Raw genomic sequence first — 14,220 nt, 5'->3', positions numbered from 1 at the left:
AAGATACAAATAAATGGAAAGATATTCCATGCTCATGGATCCTAAAATTTATATGGAAGCACAAAAGATCCTAGATAGCCAAAGCAGTCTTGAGAAAGAACAAAGCTGGAGGTATCATGCTTCCAGAGTTTAAGCTACATTAAAAAGGTAAAGTAGGGGTGGAGCCAAGATGGCGGCATGAGTAGTTCAGTGGAAATCTGCTCCCAAAAATATATATATTTATGAAAATACAATAAATACAACTATTCCTAAAAGAGACACCAGTGGATACAGTACAACAGACAGGCTACATCTACATCTGCAAGAACTCAGCATCATATGAAGGGGGTAAGATACAAGCCGCAGCCCAGGGGGGACCCGAACACCACCCCACCCCAGAACCTGGTGGGAAGAAAGGAGTCAGAATGGGGAGGGAGTGAAAGTCCAGGACTGCTAAACAACCAGCTCTAGAAATCCGCACCCAGAGTGCAGACACACGGTGCATGGGGTCTGGATATTAGAGAAATGGAACAGCAAAACCTGTGGGCAGGTCCCCGCAACTGGTGCCCCTGAGACAAAAGAAAAGCAAGTGCTTTTTGCAAGTCTTAAAGAGACAGGGACCCCACAGCTGGATGAAGTCGTCCCGGCACACATAGCCAGCAGCTGGGAATCCCGGGGAAGTTTAGGCACCCTAACCCCTTCTGTGCAGCTCTGAAGCCCCTCATGGCAATAAGCAGCCTGCCAGTCATTCCCCCAACTGGCGTGGACCCCGACACACTGGCTCAGTAGTGGGAGAGCGGCAGCGTGCACTGGGGGCAGCGGCGCCAGAGGAGACCGGGTGCGGCCTGTGTGCACCAGTGGCTGCAGTGCCAGAGGGACCCGGGAGAGGCCCCGCAAGCCCATGGTGGCGGCGACTGAGTGGCCTGGGAGCGGTCCACATGCACCAGTGGCCACGGTGCCAGAGGGGCCCGGAAGCGGTCCTTGCGTGCCAGTGGCAGCAGTGCCATAGGGACACAGGAGAGGCCTGTGCACACCTGCGGTGGCACCAGAGGGACCTGAGTGGGGCCTGTGCACGTCGGCAGTGGCGGCGCCAGAGGGGCTTGGGAGCAGCCCACGGGAGCCGGCGGCTGCGGTGGAGGAACAGCCCAGTAGCAGCCACACCCCCAGCAGCCATCCGGAATCCCAGCCTGATGCACAGCTGCCCGGGCCAGACCCAAAGGCGGCTGCTGGTACACAGCTGCACAGCAGGGGCACTGCTATCACGGAGGAGCGCACCCGGTGTGCCTGACACTCCCTGCAGGGCTCTGTGCTACTCTGATGGAGACCCCACCCACAGAAGCTTAGGGGATTAACCCAGTGGCTGCCCCAGGAGTGGCGGGTAACCGACACAGTCAGTGCAGAAGGGCAAGGCGTCCAGCAAGCAGGAAAGGACTTTCTTCTCCCAGCTGACACACCCACAACCTGCCTACAGCCACTGTTATCACCATGAAAAGGCAGAAGAATTTAGTCCAGTCCAAAATAGTCCAGACAAGCCCTGAGAGAGGACCTGAGGAGATAGACCTAACCAGTCTCCCTGGAAAAGAATTCAAAATAAAAATCATAAACATGCTAATGGATCTGCAGAGAAATATGCAAGAGCTAAAGGAGCAAGTACAGAGGGAGACTACAGAAATAAAACAATCTCTGGAGGGACTTAAAAGCAGAATGGATGGGATGCAAGATGCCATTAATGGAATAGAAACCAGAGAACAGGAACGCATAGAAGCTGATGCAGAGAAAGATAAAAGGATCTCCAGAAATGAAACAATATTAAGAGAACTGTGCAACCAATCCAAAAGAAACAATATCCGCATTATAGGGGTACCAGAAGAAGAAGAGAGAGAAAAAGGGATAGAAAGTGTCTTTGAAAAAATAATTGCTGAAAACTTCCCCAAACTGGGGAAGGAAATAGTTGCTCAGACTACGGAGACACACAGAACTCCTGAGAGACAGGACCCAAAGAGGACAACACCAAGACACATAATAATTAAAATGGCAAAGATCAAGGACAAGGACAGAGTATTAAAGACAGCCAGAGAGAGAAAAAGGATCACATACAAAGGAAAACCCATCAGGCTATCATCAGACTTCTCAACAGAAACCTTACAGGCCAGAAGAGAATGGCTGATATATTTAATGCAATGAAACAGAAGGGCCTTGAATCAAGGATTCTGTATCCAGCACGATTATCATTTAAATATGAAGGAGGGATTAAATAATTCCCAGACAAGCAAAAGTTGAAGGAATTTGCTTCCCACAAACCACTTCTACAGGGTATCTTAGAGGGACTGCTCTAGATGGGAGCACTCCTAAAAAGAGCACAGAACAAAACACACAACATATGAAGAATGGAGGAGGAGGAATAAGAAGGGAGAGAAATAATCATCAGACTGTGTTTATAATAGCTCAATAAGAGAGTTAAGTTAGACAGTAAGGTAGTAAAGAAGCTAACCTTGAACCCTTGGTAACCACGAATCTAAAGCCTGCAGTGGCAATAAGTACATATCTTTCAATAATCACCCTAAATGTAAATGGACTGAATGCACCAATCAAAAGACACAGAGTAATAGAATGGATAAAAAAGCAAGACCCATCTATATGCTGCTTACAAGAGACTCACCTCAAACCCAAAGACATGCACAGACTAAAAGTCAAGGGATGGAAAAAGATATTTCATGCAAACAACAGGGAGAAAAAAGCTCCTGTTGCAATACTAGTATCAGACAAAATAGACTTCAAAACAAAGAAAGTAACAAGAGTAAAGAAGGCTATTACATAATGATAAAGGGCTCAGTCAACAAGATGATATAACCATTATAAACATATATGTACGCAATACAGGAGCACCAACATATGTGAAACAAATACTAACAGAATTAAAGGAGGAAATAGAATGCAATGCATTCATTTTAGGAGACTTCAACACACCACTCACTCCAAAGGACAGATCCACCAGACAGAAAATAAGTAAGCACACTGAGGCACTGAACAACACACTAGAACAGATGGACCTAATAGACATCTATAGAACTCTACATCCAAAAGCAACAGGACACACATTCTTCTCAAGTGCACATGTAACATTCTCCAATATAGACCACATACCAGGCCACAAAAAGAACCTCAGTAAATTCCAAAAGATTGAAATTCTACCAACCAACTTTTCAGACCACAAAGGTATAAAACTAGAAATAAATTGTACAAAGAAAGCAAAAAGGCTCACAAACACATGGAGGCTTAACAACATGCTCCTAAATAATCAATGGATCAATGACCAAATTAAAATGGAGATCCAGCAATATATGGAAACAAATGACAACAACAACACTAAGCCCCAACTTCTGTGGGATGCAGTGAAAGCAGTCTTAAGAGGAAAGTATATAGCAATCCAAGCATATTTAAAGAAGCAAGAAGAATCCCAAATGAATAGTATAATGTCACAATTATCAAAATTGGAAAAAGAAGAACAAATGAGGCCTAAGGTCAGCAGAAGGAGGGACATAATAAAGATCAGAGAAGAAATAAATAAAATTGAGAAGAATAAAACAATAGAAAAAATCAATGGAACCAAGAGCTGGTTCTTTGAGAAAATAAACAAAATAGATAAGCCTCTAGCCAGACTTATTAAGAGAAAAAGAGAATCAACACACCTCAACAGAATCAGAAACGAGAAAGGAAAAATCACAATGGAACCCACAGAAATACAAAGAATTATTAGAGACTACTATGAAAACCTATATGCTAACAAGCTGGAAAACCTAGAAGAAATGGACAACTTCCTAGAAAAATACAACCTTCCAAGGCTGACCCAGAAAGAACAGAAAATCTAAACAGAACCAATTATCAGCAACGAAACTGAAACGGTAATCAAAATCTACCCAAGAACAAAACCCCCAGGCCAGATGGATTTACCTTGGAATTTTATCAGACATACAGAGAAGACATAATACTCATTCTCCTTAAAGTTTTCCAAAAATAGAAGAGGAGGGAATACTCCCAAACTCATTCTATGAAGCCAACATCACCCTAATACCAAAACCAGGCAAAGACCCCACCAAAAAATAAAACTACAGACCAATATCCCTGATGAATGTAGATGCAAAAATACTCAACAAAATATTAGCAAACCGAATTCAAAAATACATCAAAAGGATCATACACCATGGCCAAGTGGGATTCATCCCAGGGATGCAAGGATGGTACAACATTCAAAAATCCATCAACATCATCCACCACATCAACAAAAAGAAGGACAAAAACCACATGATCATCTCCATAGATGCTGAAAAAGCATTTGACAAAATACAACATCCATTCATGATAAAAACTCTCAAGAAAATGGGTATAGAGGGCAAGTACCTAAACATAATAAAGGCCGTATATGATAAACCCACAGCTAACATCATACTGAACAGCGAGAGGCTGAAAGCTTTTCCTCTGAGATTGGAAACAAGACAGGGATGCCCACTCTCGCCACTGTTATTCAACATAGTACTGGAGGTCCGAGCCATGGCAATCAGACAAAACAAAGAAATACAAGGAATCCAGATTGGTAAAGAAGAAGTTAAACTGTCACGATTTGCAGATGACATGATATTGTACCTAAAAAACCCTAAAGAATTCACTCCAAAACTTCTAGAACTAATATCAGTATTCAGCAAACTTGCAGGATACAAAATTAACACACAGAAATCTGTGGCTTTCCTATACACTAACAATGAACTAATAGAAAGTGAAATCAGGAAAACAATTCCATTCACAATAGCATCAAAAAGAATAAAATACGTAGGAATAAACCTAACCAAGGAAGTGAAAGACCTATATACCCTGACAACTACAAGACACTCTTAAGAGAAATTAAAGAGGATGCTAACAAATGGAAACTCATCCCATCTCCTGGCTAGGAAGAATTAATATCGTCAAAATGGCCATCCTGCTCAAAGCAATCTACAGATTCAATGCAATCCCTATCAAATTACCAACAGTATTCTTCAATGAACTGGAACAAATAGTTCAAAAATTCATATGGAAACACCAAAGACCCCGAATAGCCAAAGCAATCCTGAGACGGAAGAATAAAGTAGGGGGGATCTCACTCCCCAACTTCAAGCTCTACTACAAAGCCACAGTAATGAAGACAATTTGCACTGGCACAAGAACAGAGCCACAGACCAGTGGAACAAAATAGAGCCTCCAAACATTAACCCAAACATATATGGTCAATTAATATCCAATAAAGGAGCCATGGACATACAATGGGGAAATGACAGTCTCCTCAACAGATGGAGCTGGCAAAACTGGACAGCTACATGTAAGATAATGAAAATGGACCACTGTCTAACCCCATACACAAAAGTAAATTCGAAATGGATCAAAGACCTGAATGTAAGTCATGAAACCATAAAACTCTTAGAAAAAAACATAGGCAAAAATCTCTTATACATAAACATGAGTGACTTCTTCATGAACATATCTTCCCCAGACAAGGGAAACAAAAGCAAAAATGAACAAGTGGGACTATATCAAGCTGAAAAGCTTCTGTACAGCAAAGGACACCATCAATAGAACCAAAGCCATCCTACAGTATGGGAGAATATATTCATAAATGACAGATCCGATAAAGGGTTGACATCCAAAATATATAAAGAGTTCACACACCTCAACAAACAAAAAGCAAATAATCCAATTAAAAAATGGGCAGAGGAGCTGAATAGACAGCTCTCTAAAGGAGAACTTCAGACGGTTAACAGACACATGAAAAGATGCTTCACATCGCTTGTCATTAGAGAAATGCAAATTAAAACCACAATGAGATATCACCTTACAGCAGCAAGGATCACCACCATCCAAAGGACAAACAATAACAAATGTTGTCAAGGTTGTGGAGAAAGAGGAACCTCCTACCCTGTTGGTGGGAATGTAAATTAGTTCAACCATTGTGTAAAGCAGTATGGAGGTTCCTCAAAATGCATAAAATAGAAATACCATTTGATCCAGGGATTCCACTTCTAGGAATTTACCCTAAGAATGCAGCAGCCCAGTTTGAAAAAGACAGATGCACCCCTGTGTTTATTGCAGCACTATTTACAATAGCCAAGAAATGGAAGCAACCTAAATGTCCATCAGTAGATGAATGGCTAAAGAAGAGGTGGTACATATACACAATGGAATATTATTCAGCCATAAGAAGAAAACAAATCCTACCATTTGCAACAACATGGATGGAGCTAGAGGGTATTATGCTCAGTGAAATAAGCCAGGCGGAGAAAGACAATTACCAAATGATTTCACTCATATGTGGAGGATAAGAACAAAGAAAAACTGAAGGAACAAACAGCAGCAGAATCACAGAACCCACGAATGGACTAACAGCAAAGGGAAAGGGACTGGGGCGGATGGGTGGGAAGGGAGGGATAAATGCGGGGAAAAAGAAAGGGGGCATTACAGTTAGCATGTATAATGTGGGGGTGTATGGGGTAGCCTTACAACACAGAGAAGACAAGTAGTGATTTTAAAACATGTTACTATGCTGATGGACAGTGACTGTGATGGTGTGTGTATGGGGGACTTGGTGAAAGGGGGAGCCTAGTAAACATAATTTTCTTCATGTAATTATAGATTAATGATAGCAAAAAAAAAAAAGGTAAAGTAGTTAAAACAGAACAATATTGGCAGAAAAATGACACACAGATCAATGGAATAGCACATGGAACCCAGACGTACATCCATGCTTATGTAGCCAATAATTTTATGACAAAGGAGTCACAGATATACAATAGGGAAAGGGCTTTCTCTTTAATAAATGGTGTTGGGAAAACTGGACAGCCACATGCAAAAGAGTGAAACTGGACCACTGTCTTATACTGCACACAAAAATGGACTCAAATTGCTTTAAAGCTTTGAGTGTAAGTCCTGAAATCTTTAAACTCCTAGAAGAAAACACAGGCAATAAGCTTCTTGATGTTGGTCTTGGTGATGATTTTTTATATTTAACATGAAAACCACAGGCAACAAAACTAAAAATAAGGCAGATTACATTAAACTAAAAAGCTTTTCTGCAGCAAAGGAAATAATCCACAAAATGAAAAGGCAACCTACCAGTAGTGAGAAAATATTTGCAAATTATATGTCTGACATGGATTTAATATGCAAAATATATAAAGAACTCATATAATTTAATAGCAACAAACCAATTAAAAAACGTGCCATGGATCGGAATAGACATTTTTCCCAAAGAAGACGTACAGATGGCCAACATGTGCATGAAAAGGTGCTCAACATAAGAGATCATGAGGGAAATGCAAGGAAAACTGCAATGAGATATCACCTCACTCTTGTTAGAATGGCTATTATAAAAAAGACAAGAAATAACAAGTTGGTAAGGATGTGGAGAAAAGGGAACCCTTGTGTACTTTGGGTGAGAGTATAAATTGATGTGGCCACCATGAAAAACAGTATGCAGATCCCTAAAAAAAAAAAAGTACCAAATGATGCAGCAATTCCACTTTGGGGTATCTATCTGAAGGAAATGAAAACGCTAAGTCAAAAAGATATCTGCATCCCCATTTTCACTGAAGCATATTTACACTAGACAAGACATGGAAGCAACCTAAGTGTCCATCAATAGATGAATGGATAAAGAAAATGCCCATGCTAATGACATTACGCTAAGTGAAATAAGTGAGACAGAGAGAGACAAATGCTGTATTCTCTGACTTAACACATGGAGTATACAAACAAAAACAAAAAAACTGGACTTGTAGATACAGAGAACAGATGGGTGGTTGCCCGAAGCAGGGAATGGGTAGGTGAGTGAAATGTTGGGGATGAAGGGCATCAAAAGTTAAAAACATCCAGTTATAAAACAACAAAGTCCTGGGGATGTAATGTACAGCATGTTGATTAAAACTAGACATTGTGGTGCTCACTTTGCATTCTATACAAATATCAAATTATGTTGTACCCCTGAAACTAATATAGTGTTAGGTGTCAATTATATCTCAAAAAAGAAAAAAAAAGAACAGACAGGAGAGCAGGTGCTGCTCCTTTTTAAAGGAAGCCAGATGAGCTGGAATAAAAAGACAACTGAATTGCTAAGTCCTCAGAATAAGAGGTGAGGGGACAGACTCTAGACTCAAGGTATAGAAGGAGAAATCTACTGGTGAAGAGTGTTGTGTACGCAGAATGGGAGCCGGATACAGGAAACAAAGGAGGCTGAAGAAACAGCATTAGGGATTGTGACCTTATGATTGGAAGGCAGATAAATTAAGTCAGCATTTAGGGTACCAATTATTACATTATTTATTTTATGAAGGAAAGTCCTAGTGGCTTAAAACAACATACATTAATTACCCTTAGTTTCTGAGGGCCACGAATCTGGGTGCAGCTTAGCTGAGTCCTCTGGCTCCACGTCTGTCCCAGTGCTGCAGTCATCACAGGGCTGGACTTGGGAGGATCTGCTTCCACACTTGCTCACATGGCTATTAGGAGGACTCAGGTGCTAATGGGTTGTTGGACTGAGGGGTTCAGTTCCTTGTTGGCTGTTGGCTGGACACCGTCCTCAGTTCTTTGCTCTATGGGCCTCTCCATGGTGCAGCCCACAGCATGGCAGCCAGTTTTCCTCAGAGCGAGCAAGGAGGAGAGCAAGAGGAAGTCAGGAACCAGAATCTCTTTTGTCGGTTCATCACTTTTCCATATTGTTTGTTAGAAGGAAGTCCCCAAGTCCAGCCCACACTCATGGAGGAAAGCACATGAGGGTGTGTAAACCAGGAGCTAGGATCACTCGCGCCATCTCAGAAACTGCCTATCATATGGGCCATAACCAGTAGCTGACTTTGTCCAGAGCAGAAACGTTTGACAGGTAAATGTTTGTATTTCATTACTCAGGGGGTCTGTGCCTGTTTCTTACCTCACTTGCTCACCTTGAGTGTTATGCTAAAAAAAATAGGAAAGGTCTTTAGACATTGAAAAGGTGACCTAGGAGAAGGGTGTGATGAAGGAGGTAACAGATTGGAAAATAAAAACCAAGGATCAAGAGAAAAATGAGAACCTATTATATGAGGAAAGGTGTGTGTATGTAAATTAGAATTTCTACTTAAGCATTAAAATATTCTCAAAAGACTCAAGAGATAGGATGAGACAAATGGAATTGTTTACATATTATTTTATAAATTTTAAGTTCTGCTTAAATACAACATAGAGTTCCAAGACATCTGACTGACCCTGCCCACCAAAAAATATTTGCGAAGTGGATAAAGTAATAACTAACACCTGAATGTACCATTGTAAGAAACTCCGAGACAATCGCTAAAGACTCTTTTACATTTAAAATGAGCAAACTGTATTTCCAAGGACTTATTTCCTTAAAAAGGAGGAGTCTAAAAGAGGAAGAGAAATCACAATGTTGGGGAAAATACTTCGATGATATCTCCCCTAATCTAGGCAGGCTCCTGCCCCTTTCCCATCACTTACTGCCTGGCACACCATGCTGCCCCGCACTGGTCTCTCCATCAGCCAGCAACACACCACCTCTCCACACCTCATTTCATTCATCAGTGTGCTCAGACGTCACCTTCCCAGAAAGAACACCCCTGACTGCTCTCTAAAATAGCATTGTTCCATCATTTTACCTTCTGTTTTTCTTTACAGCAGTTACAAGTTACCAAAATTATATTATGCCTTTATTTCCTTACTGCTTGATTCCTTCACTGAGATAAAAGCTCTTATGAGTTCAAGGCCTGTAGCTCACTGCTCCAGGACCTGGAAAAGCAAGCATTGGCTGTGCGTAGAGTATGCTGAGTAACAGAAGAAAATAGAATCAGTGAAGCCCATAAAAAACATGTCAACAGGAGAGCGTTAAGAGAGGGCCGAAAACGTGAAGACCTAGCAATGACAATTTGTTAGAATTGTGCTAATGCCAATTCATGCACAATGGGGACTGTTTACATTTGTGTGTAATATGTAATTCATTTTTTAAAAATCCCCAAAGACCCAAACGAGCTAATGTACTTGAAAATATTTAAGGCAGCATATAAACCCGCCCGCACAGCAACTCTCTTCCTCCTGATTTGCACCCTAGTTTCTGTGGCGTCTCAGCAAGGCGACGGAGTTTACCCTCCCCCTTTAATAAAAGTGTATTCTTGTCCCTATCTGATTGGCTGTCTCTCCCAGGTCCCCTTTATCAGTAGTAGAGCCCCCAGTCCATCACGCCTAATCGCAAGCACCCCATTGGTCCGCTGCCTCAGAGATCCGCAGCTGGGCGGGACACGTCCCCCGCTGACGTCAAAGGCGCTCCCCGCCCACATTCCAAAACCTGGCGGGGGGAGTGGGCGGGTTGCCGCGGCTCTTGCCTCTGGGGACGGGACATAGCGGAAAGCAGACTTCTGATTGGGTAGAATGGGCGATGTGCTTATCCGATTGGTCACTGCCCTGGACGGAGGTGGAGTTGTAGCTGGGTCGTGGAGCAGAGCGGAGGAGCTCTGGGGAGTCTCAAAAGTTTGTGTCTGAAGCTGTAGTGGCAAATTGGCTTATTGCGAAGGGATTTTCTTGAGATGAGAGCAGACCTGTCTTTATTTCGGATACACATCCTGCTCTAACCCCTTCACCCGTCGGCCGGATCCCTGGACAGCCTGTCTCCCCCGGAGATTCCCAGATCTCCGAGGACGCCGGACGCGAGCAGTTGGCACCTCTCTCAGGCAGAGCAGCGGACGTTTTCCTTTCCAAGTGTATAAGCTACACGCACACGCACACGCGCCGAGCCAGATCGCGTCTCCGAGGCGGCCGTGCCCCCTACCCTCCCGCCCTCAGCATCCTCGGCCCAGCGCGCCTCGGACCGCCATGGAGGTGCTGGAGAGCGGGGAGCAGAGCGTCCTGCAGTGGGACCGCAAGCTGAGCGAGCTGTCAGAGCCCGGGGACACCGAGGCTCTCCTGTATCACACGGTGAGGACTCGGTGGGGCGGGCAAGGGGCGTCTGGAAAGGGGGAAGCGCTGTCTTCCAAGGAACAGCTTGGGACACGGAACTGGGAAGGGGAAGTGTTTGGGAAGAGGAATGCCTAGAATGAAGAGATTTGGAAAGAGGTGTGGGTTTTTTATCTGAACATGTAGGGGTGGGCAGAAGGCCCTTTTAAACTTTTAATAATAGTAATGACACTTTGCATTTCTTTAGCAACCTGCACTATTTTCCCCCGAGGCCTTTTCACATATATAATACCCTTTCCTATTGCTGTGAGTACTGTAAAGCGGGACAGGGAGTAGGTGTTTGGAGAATAATATTTAGTTTGCTTCTATTTAGTTTGCTAATTTTTGTGGGAAGGTTTTTTAAAAAAGAAACAAAATAATGTAGGATTTTCTGGCCTTCGCTGTCATATTCTCTCTTTCTCCCTTTACTTTCTTATTTATATTTCAAGATAAATATATGCAACCTGCGTGTGCGTGTGTGTATGTGTTGAAAAGGTCCCTTCACATTAGAAGGAAGACTACTTTATTTGGCTTCTTTAACTGTCCAGCCAGGAAATTTGCTTCCTCCCTCTTCAGAGGAAAGATCAGCAGAAGAGTATGGAAAATCTGAGGCAGCTGCATATTTCCGAAAGGCTTTGGCCAAGGTGGGACAGCTCACTGGTTCCTTGTTCAGCTTTATCCTCAGAGACCTGTTTGGGGATTAAGTCATCACAGAGGATACACATCTTTTAAAGTTTCCAATTTCACTTTTTTAATATTAAATTTGCAAAATGAAAGTTTGTTTCCAACAGCCAGCACTGATAATATAAGTTAATGTGAGGTCTCTTTGTTTCTTTTTTATAAATGCAGAAGTTTGTAATTAGGGAGGGAGAGACCACTAAAGAGAAAAGGAGAGGCTTGACTGTTTCCACTTCACGATTCTTTTAATGGGGTTTGTACCAGCATATTTGAAACTTTTGCAAAATGGCCCACAGGCTCCACCTCTTTGGCCTTTCCTCTGGCTGACGTTATTTTATTTTGGGTAAAGGGATGAGGGCCCCCCTGTGTTTCCCACCAAAGTGTTTGCGGTGGCTGAGAATGGCTTGTTTAAAAAAAAAAAAAAAGAGTGCAGGAATGAGAGGGAGTGGTAGTTCATGCTGGGGCAAACGCCAGATGAGTTTTGCGATCTGCCAGGATTTGCAAGCCGGACCTGCTCCCCAGGAGACCGTGTGGGCTGCATTTGGACTGGGGACCAGATGTGTTTCCTGATGTCTGTACAGAACTTAGAGTGTGCTGACCCTCAGTATCTTCTGATAATTGGTGCTCCCGATGTGTCTACCGATGCGGGTTGCATTGAACCATTTGAGAGGGGCAGCTTTTCTCTTTTGTTCCTAACCATACTGTAAAAATGTCACCCAGCAGCTGTACGCCACAGCTTTGGGGTTGTCTTTAATCTGGGGGGATGACTTATGCAAGGGGTCTACATTCCCGTTCTTCGTCCTTGTGACTTGCATTTGCCTGAGATAACGGGCCAGGGTTTCAGATGCTACCTGTGACTCTGACATCAACTCCAGGCAGAACACCTTGGACTGGCTCTAGTTAACATCTTTATACACAGTTTCACTAGCAGAGACCTTCCATTCCTCTTGGTATTAAGGGCTCAGTTCTTCTATGTTATTGATGTGAAGCAGTGATACATGGTTACTTTTCTTCTGATTTTATATTTTTAAGAATAACTTTTATTCTTACCATTTAGGAATGTGTTTTTCTTCTGGGCACTTGCTCATATAAAATGCTACTCATTATTGCTGCAAGACATTGCCAACAAACTGTGTATATGAATTAGCATTGAAAGAGGTATTGGATTTAGTAGCACAGATGATTGGATTATATTCCTTCTAAACTAAGGGGAGTTTTGCAGAGATTTGAAAATAGATAACTTTCCCATCTGGTTCTCGAACTCTGTTGGGTATCCAGTTGCAAAGCTGGTTATTATTGCCATTCTCCCATCATGTGGAATGGTCTGACCTTCAGGTCTAAATATGGATTTAGTTACCACATGCATGACTGCTAATGCCCTGTTTCAGCAAACCTGCCACCTAACTGATTTTAAAAACATAGAAGGTTCAATTTGCCTGAGGCTGGGATTGCAGTGGCTCTCAGCTTCTTTCTGTGAGCCATCAGGAGCAATATTTTTCAGGTTTGGTTAGATATAAAGAAGACTTCTTGGTCCAGAAAAACAAAGGCTTAGAGGAAACAGGTTCAAAGACTACAAAATAATGAGGCCCATATATAGAGTGAATATGGACTTCTCATATGATCCTAAATTGGTAGAGCTTTGAGCTTCTTCTTGAAGCTTAAAAAATAGTTCCCATAAAATGATAAATCTTATTTTAAATCAGTGAATACTGCTTTTATGAAAGCTGTCACTTCTAGAGCAGATACAGGCTAAAAGTGTGTTCAGAAAAGATGGCAGATCTAAAAATGAGGAGTGTGTCTCTTTGGTTTGAAATCATTGTGAGAAACCTTGTCCCTTCCTCTAAACTTTGCCAAATGTTGAACATTTCAAACGTATATGTTGTGTTCCTATAAGATTCTATGCAAATTACATATCTGGGACTTCACTATGGGATTTTGCAATTTAAAGAGCAAAACAGTCTATGAATTTTGTCTGTGTGTACTATATATGCACAGATTATATCTGGAAGGCTGCTCAAGAAATGGGTAATTGTTTCTGGGGGCTTGAGGGACTGGACATCAAGAGAGGGAAGGAGAAAGAGTGAATTACTTACATACTATGTCTTTTGTGTCCCGAATGTATTTAGAAAATGAAAAACTCCAACTTAAAGGCACCATGTAAAACTGGATTAGATGTGATATTAGCCTGAGTTTCCTCGGGGATCAGTGTTTTCTGTTAAAGCTCCACACCACTCCAGTCAGTGGGGCCTCGTGTGAAGAAGGAAAAGCAGGGGGACTCTCAGGGGGGGATTAACAGAGGGTTTGTATATATCGTGATAACTTTCTTACAGTCTTGGTAACTCACTTCAGCAATCTGGAAAATAGGGATGTTTATCAATTTTTGAAACAATTTGATCTTTTTAAAAATATGCAATAGGAACTACTAAGTCTTTGCAACGGTAACAGAAGTTCCTCTTGTTTTCAGTGCTATAGTCATATAAATCCAGTGCTTTGTAAAATTATTTGGTGGTTATGCTACTAAAATTTGATATCCAGTGGTTTTTAAGGTGAAATGACTGATCCCAGACA

At 42.2% G+C, this 14,220-nt stretch overlaps 1 protein-coding gene across 1 annotated transcript in view; it reads left to right on the top strand.

Moving 5' to 3' along the window:
* The first annotated feature begins 10,464 nt into the window (after window positions 1-10,464).
* Window positions 10,465-14,220, top strand: part of CREB3L2 (cAMP responsive element binding protein 3 like 2) — a 103,982-nt gene continuing 100,226 nt past the window's right edge. The window contains exon 1 of the mRNA XM_036905516.2: window positions 10,465-10,956. Within this exon, the coding sequence (XP_036761411.2) occupies window positions 10,855-10,956 (102 nt within the window). The 5' untranslated portion in view covers window positions 10,465-10,854. The remainder of the gene's footprint in view (window positions 10,957-14,220) is intronic.

This window comes from Manis pentadactyla, chromosome 7 (assembly GCF_030020395.1).
Source record: "Manis pentadactyla isolate mManPen7 chromosome 7, mManPen7.hap1, whole genome shotgun sequence".
In the NCBI taxonomy this organism is placed as follows: domain Eukaryota; kingdom Metazoa; phylum Chordata; class Mammalia; order Pholidota; family Manidae; genus Manis; species Manis pentadactyla.
This window is presented reverse-complemented; position numbering and strand designations above follow the sequence as displayed.